At 38.9% G+C, this 14,270-nt stretch overlaps 1 protein-coding gene across 1 annotated transcript; it reads left to right on the top strand.

Annotated features, from left to right (window-relative positions):
* The first annotated feature begins 209 nt into the window (after positions 1-209).
* On the top strand, positions 210-14,020 carry LOC149958813 (tryptophan 5-hydroxylase 1-like). The gene is made up of 11 exons (XM_090165050.1): positions 210-331; positions 4,961-5,170; positions 8,200-8,425; positions 8,494-8,594; positions 11,205-11,272; positions 11,359-11,409; positions 11,467-11,612; positions 11,674-11,809; positions 11,924-12,050; positions 12,115-12,344; positions 13,846-14,020. The coding sequence occupies exons 1-11, from the start codon at positions 218-220 to the stop codon at positions 14,018-14,020; spliced, it is 1,584 nt and encodes a 527-aa protein (XP_090021176.1). The 5' UTR covers positions 210-217.
* The last annotated feature ends 250 nt before the right edge of the window (positions 14,021-14,270 follow it).

Genomic DNA, 14,270 nt, shown 5'->3' with positions numbered 1-14,270 from the left:
CTAAGTCGGGCCGGCGTCTCATTGGTTCGTTGGCGGGGTGTTATCTGTATTCCTATTGGTGGAAATTTCAAAAGGGGGGACGAAAGTTTCGAAGAGTTTCACTGGAAGGCGAGTCTGAGCTGGACTCTCAAAGATCCGAAGGTGTCGCGGCCGGACAGTTGGTCAGTGACAACAGAAAACCGGTACATACTTTTCTTTTGGCTTTCTTGTCGCCAAAATGAATCAAATAGCGAAAGAAAAACGTCAAAATTTCCAAACTCGCCGTTGCTGCAGCACCCCCGCCATGGCCAGTCTGCCGGACTTCCCAGATTCATACATTGAAGAAATTAAAGTAAGTGGATAATTCTCTAGAGCGTTCCTTAAAGGGATAGTGACGCCTTAATTGTAACAGGGACAATTATCAGAACCGTTCTATAAAGGGATACAAACGCGTTAATTGTAACAGGAACAATTATCAGAACCGTTCTTTAAAGGGATAGAAACGCGTTAATTGTAACAGGGACAATTATCAGAACCGTTCTTTAAAAGGATAGTGACGCCTTAATTGTAACAGGGACAATTATCAGAACCGTTCTTTAAAGGGATAGAAACGCGTTAATTGTAACAGGGACAATTATCAGAACCGTTCTTTAAAGGGATAGAAACGCGTTAATTGTAACAGGGACAATTATCAGAACCGTTCTTTAAAGGGATAGAAACGCGTTAATTGTAACAGGGACAATTATCAGAACCGTTCTATAAAGGGATACAAACGCGTTAATTGTAACAGGAACAATTATCAGAACCGTTCTTTAAAGGGATAGAAACGCGTTAATTGTAACAGGGACAATTATCAGAACCGTTCTTTAAAAGGATAGTGACGCCTTAATTGTAACAGGGACAATTATCAGAACCGTTCTTTAAAGGGATAGAAACGCGTTAATTGTAACAGGGACAATTATCAGAACCGTTCTTTAAAGGGATAGAAACGCGTTAATTGTAACAGGGACAATTATCAGAAACGTTCTATAAGGGATAGTGACGCGTTAATTGTAACAGGGACAATTATTAGAAACGTTCTTTAAAATGATAGTGACGCCTTAATTGTAACAGGGACAATTATCAGAACCGTTCTTTAAAAGGATAGTGACGCCTTAATTGTAACAGGGACAATTATCAGAATCGTTCTATAAGGGATAGTGACGCCTTAATTGTAACAGGGACAGTTATCAGAACCGTTCTTTAAAAGGATAGTGACGCCTTAATTGTAACAGGGACAATTATCAGAACCGTTCTATAAGGGATAGTGACGCCTTAATTGTAACAGGGACAATTATCAGAAACGTTCTATAAGGGATAGTGACGCGTTAATTGTAACAGGGACAATTATTAGAAACGTTCTTTAAAATGATAGTGACGCCTTAATTGTAACAGGGACAATTATCAGAACCGTTCTTTAAAAGGATAGTGACGCCTTAATTGTAACAGGGACAATTATCAGAATCGTTCTATAAGGGATAGTGACGCCTTAATTGTAACAGGGACAATTATTAGAACCGTTCTTTATAATTTTGACAATTACTTAAATTATGGTAATTTTCAACTATATATTTTATATGGGATATATAATTTAGATTAAAGTCCACTTACGTCGTAAGTACAGTATAAGTTGTCTAATTATAATAATTATAAATGGTTATTGCTTCGTTATTTGGAATTTTAGTTTCCTTTGCCATTAATAGATGACACCACGCTCTCCAGTGAGGTCGTTTTTTCGAAAAATCGAATAAATGCATGGCCATTTATAATAACAATGAACTTATCATAACGCATGTGGCAATGATAAAGCCGACAGTTGCTTTTAAATGCGTCTTTGTTATTTAAAGGGAGTATATTCTAAACTAGTGTTAATAAAATGTGCGTCACCAGAAGTAAATAACATAACTTTACTCCAGTTCTAGAGGTTATGATAATTTAATAGCTCCAAATTTTATAAATTGGTCTAATCATGGACCAAGAATCTAAGGGGACTCACTGTTCCCGATATTTGGACACGGTAGGTGTGGCTTACTGAGGTACATCAGCCGCTTTGAAGCGCCTCAAGAATACTGTTCAACTCTCACTTCGAGTGGATTAGTCGGGGCTTAGGCAGTACGTTAGGTTAGGCTTAGTTCATTCAATTTTTTTAATTTAGAAATAAAATGGATTCCAGTGAATTTGATAAAAAAAACCTCAGCCATACGCGGCTTGCTGGTTATTTTTACTGAACACAATGGTTAATTACCATTATTTAAACTTTTAAAGAACCAATTTCAAAAACAAAATGTCTAAAACCTACTAAGTCTTATCATTTAACCGACAACAACGGCGCCATTTGGTCAAAATTAAACGCTCCATCTTCTCCAAGAAACTACGTCGAAAAACGACTTCAGCGACGCCACGTTTGTCCACATTGAACTAAAATTAAGCGTAATTTTTCTATTCCCAGTATTGGGAACTAACACTCCGTAGCTTTGGCAGGGGCCGCCATCTTGGGTAGAATTTTTGTTATCAATAGGAAAAAGCATGGATGATGTCGTGTGACGTAGAACTGTTAGCTCCCTATTAACGCGCGCGTTTTAAAATAAAAACAGTGAGTCCCCTTAGAGGGGTCGGACATTTGTCTATTTTGTGTACAGGATTTTGGATTTTTTAGAAATCCAGGATTTTTTATTGTGGATTTGTTAAACAAAGTCTATGGAAGCGAAATTCTTGGATTTTGTATTTGTGGATTTTTTTTCAAAATTTGTACGGGATTTGGCCAAATGTCCGACCCCTCGGTCCCCTTAGATTCTTGGTCCAAGGTCTAATTTTTACCCCCTCAAAATAAACTAAAATTTCTGTAACGTTTTACCAGAAGTAAATAATAGGACTTTACTCCAATTCATAATGTTTTAATAATTTTATGGCTCGAAATTGTATGGACAATTCAGTATAATTTTTACCATCCACCAAAACTAGACTAAAATATCTGTAGCGTGTTAAATACGAGAATACTCGTAGCGTTTAATTGACGCATCCGAGGGACATTCTAGAGTCGCGAGGCTAGCGAGAGCTTCCTAATATATCTCCTAGCGACGATGGTCGAAAGAATGCGAATTGCGAGCGAAACAAGATCACTCTTGGAAGAGGCGACCCCATTAAGACAAAAATCAGAACTTGGATAAAAGTCACGGAGAACTTTCTTATATTAGCACCCTTAAAACATCGGAAATCTATTTTTAACTCGCCTAACCGCCGTACGATGGCGACGCACGCCGGATACTCTTTGTTCGCACACGTGGAAATAAACCGCTTAATATGAATTTCAAATACCTAACTTAAAATATTCGTTCAAGTAAAATTTCGTAAAATTGATATATCCATAAGTAACATAGTCACTCGTAAGTAAAACATTTTCTTAAATCTTGTTTTCGGGATGTCACGTAAATTACGTCACTTCCAGCTTCGTGACGAAAAACGCGTCATTTTAACTTTGTGGATGGGAAACGGAAGTTATTGAAGCGGATTTTGTCAACGCGCGGAATTCCTGGGATTGACAATCTGTAGTTCAGTTCGTGCCACGCGATCGGCCAGATTTCGTTTCCATGGTAACCTTTTCAATCGAGGGGTCGGACATTTGGCCAAATCCCGTACAAATTTTGGAAATAAATCCACAAATACAAAATCCAAGAATTTCGCTTCCATAGACTTTGTTTAACAAATCCACAATAAAAAATCCTGGATTTCTAAAAAATCCAAAATCCTGTACACAAAATAGACAAATGTCCGACCCCTCGTTTTCAATAGTGCCAGGAATTTAAGAAATTTTAAATTATTGGGTCCACATATTGTATGTTTCATGTGAAACAATGTATCATTGAAACAGAAGCACACTTATGAGTGATTATTTTACATATGATATAACCTGATAACAAAGCAAGGCCAAGACATCGATATTAAATATTATTTTAACTGGCCCTTTAAAGGGAGTACAAAGTAGAACTTTAGATGGTGGATCAACAAATTTCTAGTTTTTGCCGCTGGGATCGCTGTTCGTTAAACTAAACAACGGAATGCTTATGGGGGGGGAAACTACTATTATACTACACTATTTAGCTGAGTATAATATTATGATTTTAAATTACTGCACCCACAGTTAATATCCCTAATTTTCAGAACACTTTATACTCCCTTTAAATTGCAACTAAATACTCGTATTATCAGGAAATTGTCTGCGTATACACTTGGAATGTCTAAAGCATTATTGGAACCGCGCTGTCAATACGCGGGTAGAAACGGGCGTAGCTTAAACTACGTAACAGATATTTTTCAAATTCATAAAAATTTATTAATTATTATTTAATAATATTAAAAATAAAATTAGTTATTATGAGTTATTCACGCACGTTTCTATGTGTTCCGTATACAGTAATTATATTTACGTTAAATAGAAAAGAATTTTCCCACTATTTATAAACCTTTAGAAAAAAATGGCAAAGGCTTAGCGACGCTAAGAAGTTAGTCGGAAATTTCGACGAAATGATAAAATACCTGTTGCTAGGTTACCGGAATATTATTCCGAAAACTCAAGTCTTTAAGAGAATGATCAATATATCAGTTGAGAAGGTTACTAGTCCCTAAAGGACGACCGTTATAAGCCAAGGCGTAAGGGTAGGGACTAGGGACAACTTAAACGGGTCCTATCAGAAAAAGTTCGTTCAGTCAAAGTCTCTCGAGGCGATAGAGGCGCCATCCTCAGGGAATAAAATGAAATTCCCCGAGGTGATAAGTTACGTTTTATCAGCAAAACTGCTCCCTGGTTTTGTATAGACATTGTATAATCCATAGGTTATTGACATTTAGGAATATTCGTTTAAGGAAAAAATATTAATTCTCAAGGGTGAAAACTGAAAATCGATTTAGTGTCCTTGGTTATCTTAATTAGAAGTATTTTTTAAAGAAGAAAATCAGCAATATTAAACTCGAAGAAGCCAGCGAGAAGGACTCGTTTCCAGAACAGGCCAAGAAAAATGACCCTAGGTCCTCGACGGACGGTCAAGAAGAGGACGACGAGAATAGGGACGTCCACGTGACCAATAAAGGCTCAGCCGTAATATTCTCCTTACGTAATCAGGTTGGAGGTCTCGTCAGGGCTTTGCGGATTTTTCAGGTACGAATTAGTGGCGCCACCTTGGTTTTAAAAGTAGAACCTAGATCTTTTTACAGAAAGCTCAGCGCACTTCCATTTTTTTCCAGGTCTGGAAATAAATCTTCCCGTGCTGATTTGCGCCATCTATACTAATTCCCTAAACTGCATTATAGAAATTATACAAAAAAATATTTTATGGCACCAATATAATTATTTTTCTTAAATATATCAAATATCTTAATATTTAAATAGAAATTATATAAATTTATAAAATTAATAAAGGTCGTTAGATGTCACGTCGCTGTGTACACACTTTATTCGATATAGACTCTTTTTCGTGCCTTTATTTGACCCCTCTTACTTGCCTCCCGCTCGTCGGCCATTGCCTCTACCCTCAGCGGGGAGTCTAGCATCCACTCTTTGTGTATCCATAATGGAGGATGGGGCTGAAAGGGGTAAACCAAACATGGACGCGCACGGGAAAATCCCGCGAAAAAGAGTGTATACTATTATTTTGGCGCTAAAAATATAAGTTTCAGTGGCAGTCGGTAGATGGCGCGTCAATGTATACAAACTTTATTCGCTATACTATTATTTTGGCGCTAAAAATATACGTTTCAGTGGCAGTCAGTAAATGGTGCGTCGACCATTGTACACAAACTTTATTCGGTATACTATTATTTTGACGCTAAAAACCTTACTTTTCAGTGGCAGTCGGTAGATGGTGCGTCGACCATTGTACACAAACTTTATTCGGTATACTATTATTTTGACGCTAAAAACCTTACTTTTCAGTGGCAGTCGGTAGATGGTGCGTCGACCATTGTACACAAACTTTATTCGGTATACTATTATTTTGACGCTAAAAACCTTACTTTTCAGTGGCAGTCGGTAGATGGTGCGTCAATGTATACAAACTTTATTCGCTATACTATTATTTTGGCGCTAAAAATATACGTTTCAGTGGTTGTCGGTAGATGGCGCGTCAATGTATACAAACTTTATTCTGTATACTATTATTTTGGCGCTAAAAATATACGTTTCAGTGGCAGTCGGTAGATGGCGCGTCAATGTATACAAACTTTATTCTGTATACTATTATTTTGGCGCTAAAAATATACGTTTCATTGGCAGTCGGTAGATGGCGCCTCATTGTACACAAACTTTATTCGCTATACTATTATTTTGGCGCTAAAAATATACGTTTCAGTGGCAGTCGGTAGATGGCGCGTCATTGTATACAAACTTTATTCTGTATACTATAATATTTTGACGCTAAAATCTTTACTTTTCAGTGGCAGTCGGTAGATGGTGCGTCGACCATTGTACACAAACTTTATTCGGTATACTATTATTTTGACGCTAAAAATCTTACTTTTCAGTGGCAGTCGGTAGATAGTGCGTCGACCATTGTACACAAACTTTATTCGGTATACTATTATTTTGACGCTAAAAACCTTACTTTTCAGTGGCAGTCGGTAGATGGTGCGTCGACCATTGTACACAAACTTTATTCGCTATACTATTATTTTGGCGCTAAAAATATACGTTTCAGTGGCAGTCGGTAGATGGCGCGTCAATGTATACAAACTTTATTCACTATACTATTATTTTGGCGCTAAAAATATACGTTTCAGTGGCAGTCGGTAGATGGCGCCTCATTGTACACAAACTTTATTCGCTATACTATTATTTTGGCGCTAAAAATATACGTTTCAGTGGCAGTCGGTAGATGGCGCGTCATTGTATACAAACTTTATTCTGTATACTATAATATTTTGACGCTAAAATCTTTACTTTTCAGTGGCAGTCGGTAGATGGTGCGTCGACCATTGTACACAAACTTTATTCGGTATACTATTATTTTGACGCTAAAAATCTTACTTTTCAGTGGCAGTCGGTAGATGGTGCGTCGACCATTGTACACAAACTTTATTCGGTATACTATTATTTTGACGCTAAAAACCTTACTTTTCAGTGGCAGTCGGTAGATGGTGCGTCGACCATTGTACACAAACTTTATTCGCTATACTATTATTTTGGCGCTAAAAATATACGTTTCAGTGGCAGTCGGTAGATGGCGCGTCAATGTATACAAACTTTATTCACTATACTATTATTTTGGCGCTAAAAATATACGTTTCAGTGGCAGTCGGTAGATGGCGCCTCATTGTACACAAACTTTATTCGCTATACTATTATTTTGGCGCTAAAAATATACGTTTCAGTGGCAGTCGGTAGATGGCGCGTCATGGTATACAAACTTTATTCTGTATACTATAATATTTTGACGCTAAAAACCTTACTTTTCAGTGGCAGTCGGTAGATGGTGCGTCGACCATTGTACACAAACTTTATTCGGTATACTATTATTTTGACGCTAAAAACCTTACTTTTCAGTGGCAGTCGGTAGATGGTGCGTCGACCATTGTACACAAACTTTATTCGGTATACTATTATTTTGGCGCTAAAAATATACGTTTCAGTGGCAGTCGGTAGATGACGCGTCAATGTATACAAACTTTATTCGCTATACTATTATTTTGACGCTAAAAATCTTACTTTTCTGTGGCAGTCGGTAGATGGCGCGTCATTGTATACAAACTTTATTCTATATACTATTATTTTGACGCTAAAAATCTTACTTTTCAGTGGCAGTCGTTACATGGCGTGTCATGGTACACAAACTTTATTCTGTATACTATTATTTTGGCGCTAAAAATCCTACTTTTCATTGGCAGTCGGTAGATGGCGCGTCATTGTACACAAACTTTATTCTGTATACTATTATTTTGGCGCTAAAAATCATACTTTTCAGTGGCAGTCGGTAGATGGTGCGTCATTGTACACAAACTTTATTCTGTATACTATTATTTTGGCGCTAAAAATCATACTTTTTAGTGGCAGTCGGTAGATGGCGCGTCATTGTACACAAACTTTATTCTGTATACTATTATTTTGGCGCTAAAAATCATACTTTTCAGTGGCAGTCGGTAGATGGCGCGTCATTGTATACAAACTTTATTCTATATACTATTATTTTGGCGTAGGAGAAACACGTGAACGTGATGCATATCGAGTCTCGGAAGTCAATCAAGAGGCCTTCGCAGTTCGAAATTTACGTGGACGTCCAATGCGAAAACCACAAAATGGAGGACGTGGTTCACGCACTGGAACACGAGGTGGATTGCGTCACCATGGAGGAGTACGAAAATGGCGCCGATGAAGTGTTCGATTTCCCGCCAATGACTCCCACCAGTCCGACTATACAAGCGGGTACGACAGCGACATCTATCTTTAAATTTTGCAAACTTTGTTTAATTTTTATTTTGCGTTTTACTCAGAGTTTGATCGAATGCCCTGGTTTCCTCAGAAAATATCGGATTTGGATATCAGCGCTAGTCGAGTGCTCATGTACGGCGCCGAGCTGGACGCCGATCACCCTGTAAGTTTAACCGCGTTAATCGCACTTCATTTCACAACCTTAAAGTCGATTAAATGATTTTTAATGTATTAAACAAACCTTTAAGTAATCAACAAGCTTCAACCGATATATCTCAGACCGATTAGTCAAATCTTCGTAATACTAATTTAGATCAATCGCACTTTTTTCACTCCGTTTAGTCGATATTACCCGACCGAGAAACCGAATCGTCGATTAATCGCACCTTGCTGACACTAATTCCGGTTAATCGCACCTTGCTGACACTAATTCCGGTTAATCGCACCTTGCTGACACTAATTCCGGTTAATCGCACCTTGCTGACACTAATTCCGGTTAATCGCACCTTGCTGACACTAATTCCGGTTAATCGCACCTTGCTGACACTAATTCCGGTTAATCGCACCTTGCTGACACTAATTCCGGTTAATCGCACCTTGCTGACACTAATTCCGGTTAATCGCACCTTGCTGACACTAATTCCGGTTAATCGCACCTTGCTGACACTAATTCCGGTTAATCGCACCTTGCTGACACTAATTCCGGTTAATCGCACCTTGCTGACACTAATTCCGGTTAATCGCACCTTGCTGACACTAATTCCGGTTAATCGCACCTTGCTGACACTAATTCCGGTTAATCGCACCTTGCTGACACTAATTCCGGTTAATCGCACCTTGCTGACACTAATTCCGGTTAATCGCACCTTGCTGACACTAATTCCGGTTAATCGCACCTTGCTGACACTAATTCCGGTTAATCACACCTTGCTGACACTAATTCCGGTTAATCGCACCTTGCTGACACTAAGTCCGGTTAATCGCACCTTGCTGACACTAAGTCCGGTTAATCGCACCTTGCTGACACTAAGTTCGATTAATCGCACCTTGCTGACACTAAGTTCGATTAATCGCACCTTGCTGACACTAAGTTCGATTAATCGCACCTTGCTGACACTAAGTTCGATTAATCGCACCTTGCTGACACTAAGTTCGATTAATCGCACCTTGCTGACACTAAGTTCGATTAATCGCACCTTGCTGACACTAAGTTCGATTAATCGCACCTTGCTGACACTAAGTTCGATTAATCGCACCTTGCTGACACTAAGTTCGATTAATCGAACCTTGCTGACACTAAGTTCGATTAATCGAACCTTGCTGACACTAAGTTCGATTAATCGAACCTTGCTGACACTAAGTTCGATTAATCGAACCTTGCTGACACTAAGTTCGATTAATCGAACCTTGCTGACACTAAGTTCGATTAATCGAACCTTGCTGACACTAAGTTCGATTAATCGAACCTTGCTGACACTAAGTTCGATTAATCGAACCTTGCTGACACTAAGTTCGATTAATCGAACCTTGCTGACACTAAGTTCGATTAATCGAACCTTGCTGACACTAAGTTCGATTAATCGAACCTTGCTGACACTAAGTTCGATTAATCGAACCTTGCTGACACTAAGTTCGATTAATCGAACCTTGCTGACACTAAGTTCGATTAATCGAACCTTGCTGACACTAAGTTCGATTAATCAAACCTTGCTGACACTAAGTTCGATTAATCGAACCTTGCTGACACTAAGTTCGATTAATCGAACCTTGCTGACACTAAGTTCGATTAATCGAACCTTGCTGACACTAAGTTCGATTAATCGAACCTTGCTGACACTAAGTTCGATTAATCGAACCTTGCTGACACTAAGTTCGATTAATCGAACCTTGCTGACACTAAGTTCGATTAATCGCACCTTGCTGACACTAAGTTCGATTAATCGCACCTTGCTGACACTAAGTTCGATTAATCGAACCTTGCTGACACTAAGTTCGATTAATCGCACCTTGCTGACACTAAGTTCGATTAATCGCACCTTGCTGACACTAAGTTCGATTAATCGAACCTTGCTGACACTAAGTTCGATTAATCGCACCTTGCTGACACTAAGTTCGATTAATCGCACCTTGCTGACACTAAGTTCGATTAATCGCACCTTGCTGACACTAAGTTCGATTATTCGCACCTTGCTGACACTAAGTTCGATTATTCGCACCTTGCTGACACTAAGTTCGATTATTCGCACCTTGCTGACACTAAGTTCGATTAATCGCACCTTGCTGACACTAAGTTCGATTATTCGCACCTTGCTGACACTAAGTTCGATTATTCGCACCTTGCTGACACTAAGTTCGATTATTCGCACCTTGCTGACACTAAGTTCGATTATTCGCACCTTGCTGACACTAAATCCGATTAATCGGACCTTGCTGACACTAAGTTCGATTAATCGCACCTTGCTGACACTAAATCCGATTAATCGGACCTTGCTGACACTAATTCTGTTAATCGTACGTTACTGACCCTAAATTCGATTAATCGTACGTTGCTGACCCTAAATTCGATTAATCGAGCGTTGCTGACACTAAATTCGAATAATCGAACGTTGCTGACACTAAATTCGAATAATCGAACGTTGCTGACACTAAATTCGAATAATCGAACGTTGCTGACACTAAATTCGAATAATCGAACCTTGCTGACACTAAATTCGAATAATCGAATGTTGCTGACACTAAATTAGATTAATCGCTGTTCTATGTACACCGATAGGGTTTCAAAGATAAGGTTTACCGACAGAGACGTAAAGTATTCACGGACTTAGCCATGGGATACAAACAGTAAGTTCAAACCCCACCTTACTTCAAATACATGATGGCATTGCGTCACAAATTAATAACGCCACAAAAATTCGTTTTTTCGAAAGCGGAACTCCTATACCTAAAGTCGCTTACACCGACGAAGAAACCAAAACATGGTAAACGCCATAGACGACCTTACCTCAATTTAAATTCTAATTGAATAAAATAATTAGGGGGAGAGTATTTATCAAGCTGAAACAACTATACCCAACTCACGCTTGCAAAGAGTTTCTGGAGAACTTCAATTACTTGATTAAGTATTGCGGCTACCGAGAAGATCACGTGCCTCAACTCGAGGACGTCAGCAGATTCTTAAAACGTAAATTGGGTTTCAAAAGCGATCACTTTTATCTTAACCAACTTGTTTTAATATTTAACAGAGAAGACTGGTTTTCAACTGAGACCGGTTGCGGGATATCTGTCTTCGAGAGATTTCCTGGCAGGACTGGCGTTTAGGGTTTTCCACTGCACTCAATACATACGTCATAGCTCCGACCCATTCTACACCCCAGAACCGTAACTTTTACTTTTACTTTTTTTAAATCCAAAGTTATAAAGTTATCCATTTTGATTGCAACGAACTAGAATATTTTTTCCAACAAGAAATTCTAAAAAAATGACAAATTTCAGCGATTGTTGCCACGAACTACTGGGACACATTCCTTTATTGGCGGATTCAAGCTTTGCTCAATTTTCCCAAGAAATAGGCTTAGCGTCTTTGGGGGCGTTTGATGACGAGGTGGACAAATTAGCGACGGTAATTTTGAGTCGATTTTTCAATCGCTTTGCTAAGACTTACAAACACGATTTTATGGTCGCAGTGTTACTTTTTCACCGTGGAATTCGGACTGTGCAAACAGGAAAATGAGATGCGAATATACGGGGCTGGTTTGTTGTCGTCAGCCGCTGAGCTGCAGCACGCGCTTTCGCCGGGAGCAAAAATACTGGCGTTCAATCCCATGGTCACTTGTCTACAAGAACCCTTAATAACTACCTTCCAGGACGTCTATTTCTACACAGACAGCTTCGAAGAGGCCAAAGAAAAAATGAGGTATTAACATTACCATAATTATGTTCGATAAATCCATAAATCGTAGCCATGTGCGAGTACTCGATCGAGTTTCGAGTCGAATACTTTAAACTCGGAAACTCAACTTTGAACAAAATCGGCAATAAACACCTCGGGTACTCTCCTTGTGAGTTTTAAATAAATGTGTGAAAGCTGTCTGCTCATTGAACCAGGGGCGTGCCAACGTTTTAACGAGAGCGGGGGCAAAAACCCTAATATAAGCACAACCTTGTTAAATAGGATGCGTCCGAAAAAATGCCGAGACATAAAAAAACAAAACACAAACGTGTCGCATGTTTAGCCAACTTGTCAGGTTGACTAAAATTGCGATGCCTCAAGAGTCCGTCAGTGGCCAATAAGTATAATGAGTGAAATCGTTGCCTACGTTATTACATATTACAATAACGTAGGCAACGGTGAAATTAGACTCTGCGGCAAGTCTGCCCTGAAAAAAAAAAGTAGCGGGGGCCGCGCCTCCAGGTGAAATAGAAGCGGGGGCAAGTCGACCCCGCTGCCGCCGTGGTTGGCACGCGCCTGGCTCATTCAAAAGTCTGTCTGTACCAAGGTTTTAATTTTGCACTGGCTCTATTGTATCTGCACAACCTGGGATTAATTAACGCATAAGGATATTCCGGTTAGAAAAAACCTGGAAACTTGCGCTAATGGCGCTCTAGCGGCGAGAAAATGCAAAGGTATATCTGCGCGTGAAAAACGGGGCACAGAATAGATTCAGAAATGGTTTATTTTTCCAACTAATTTTCGAGTCCAATTTGAAAGTTGTGAAACCGAAAATTCACCACGGGTGGAATTATTTACGTTTAAAAATTGTGCCCCGTTTTTCTAGCATGCACTGACGTTGTTACGCCTATCTTTTCCCGATAGAGCGTCAATAGCACCCAATTTTCCGCCAACGATGAGGAATTTCTAATGTACAACTCACGACGTCAGATGAATTATGATGTTGCAATCATACTCGAAGATTTATTTCAGTTTAATACATCAATTGTATAAGCGCTATAGTTAAAAATTTATTCTTGGAATCAAACTAAGGCTTAGCCGATAAACTTTCTTATTGTATGACGTCATCTTGAGAACAATTTCCAGTCCTTAGTATAGTCACGCCATATAGGCCAGCCCATTCGTGTAAGTTTCTATGTTAACCTACGAACAAAAATATCTCTAGGCGTTGAGGGCCCCTAGCGGAAAATTATTTTTAGAAGCCAATATAAAAACGAGCGCAATAGTTTATAGCGGGAAAATCCTTGTTCCTTCAATTTCTGCGAATGGGTTGGCTGCTATTGTGCGAGTGTCAAAGTTGGCCGTGGAAGTACAAAAGGGCAAGTGAAACGTCTAAAATGTTCACGTGACTCCCGACGTTGTAACTGTTGTTCAAACTATTAGGTTACTTTTGGTCGAGCTAAAAAACTTTTTGCGTCCGAATAAGTTGCTTATATCAAAAATAGTAATTGTGTATGAATTACAGGGAGTTTGCCAGTACTATCAAAAGACCATTCGGAGTACGATACAATCCTTACACTCAATCAGTGGAAGTATTAACTAATACTCGAAAAATTGCCAATTTAGTTAGCGAACTAAAAGGCGACCTCTGTATTGTTAGTTACGCTCTACGTAAAATAAAAGATCAGGAAAAATCCTAATATAAATAAATAAATATTGTATTTATTGAAAGGACATCGCACTTCTTCTATGGGATTTGGCTTTCGACAGATTTTTCTAAAATTGAAACATGTTGTTAAGCTTGATCAAAGGAGCAAAATTGTTCATTGCCATTTTTGCCTAGCTCCTATAGTTTGTCCAGTATCAGCGGTCAAAAGTGGACAAAACTTAGTATAGTCTATTTGTTAAAAGAAGTCACGGCCGATCGGTTAGCGTTCTACCTTCGCTAGT

Source organism: Leiobunum rupestre, chromosome 2 (genome assembly GCF_980474605.1).
Source record: "Leiobunum rupestre chromosome 2, qqLeiRupe1.1.hap1, whole genome shotgun sequence".
NCBI classification, from domain to species: domain Eukaryota; kingdom Metazoa; phylum Arthropoda; class Arachnida; order Opiliones; family Sclerosomatidae; genus Leiobunum; species Leiobunum rupestre.
This window is presented reverse-complemented; position numbering and strand designations above follow the sequence as displayed.

Excerpts from the sequence above, each read along its gene's own strand:
- LOC149958813 (XM_090165050.1), top strand. The coding sequence starts at position 218 with ATGAATCAAATAGCGAAAGAAAAACGTCAAAATTTCCAAACTCGCCGT. Across the intron at positions 8,595-11,204 it reads AGCTGGACGCCGATCACCCT|GGTTTCAAAGATAAGGTTTA; the intron begins GTAAGTTTAACC and ends GTACACCGATAG. Across the intron at positions 11,613-11,673 it reads CGTCAGCAGATTCTTAAAAC|AGAAGACTGGTTTTCAACTG; the intron begins GTAAATTGGGTT and ends AATATTTAACAG.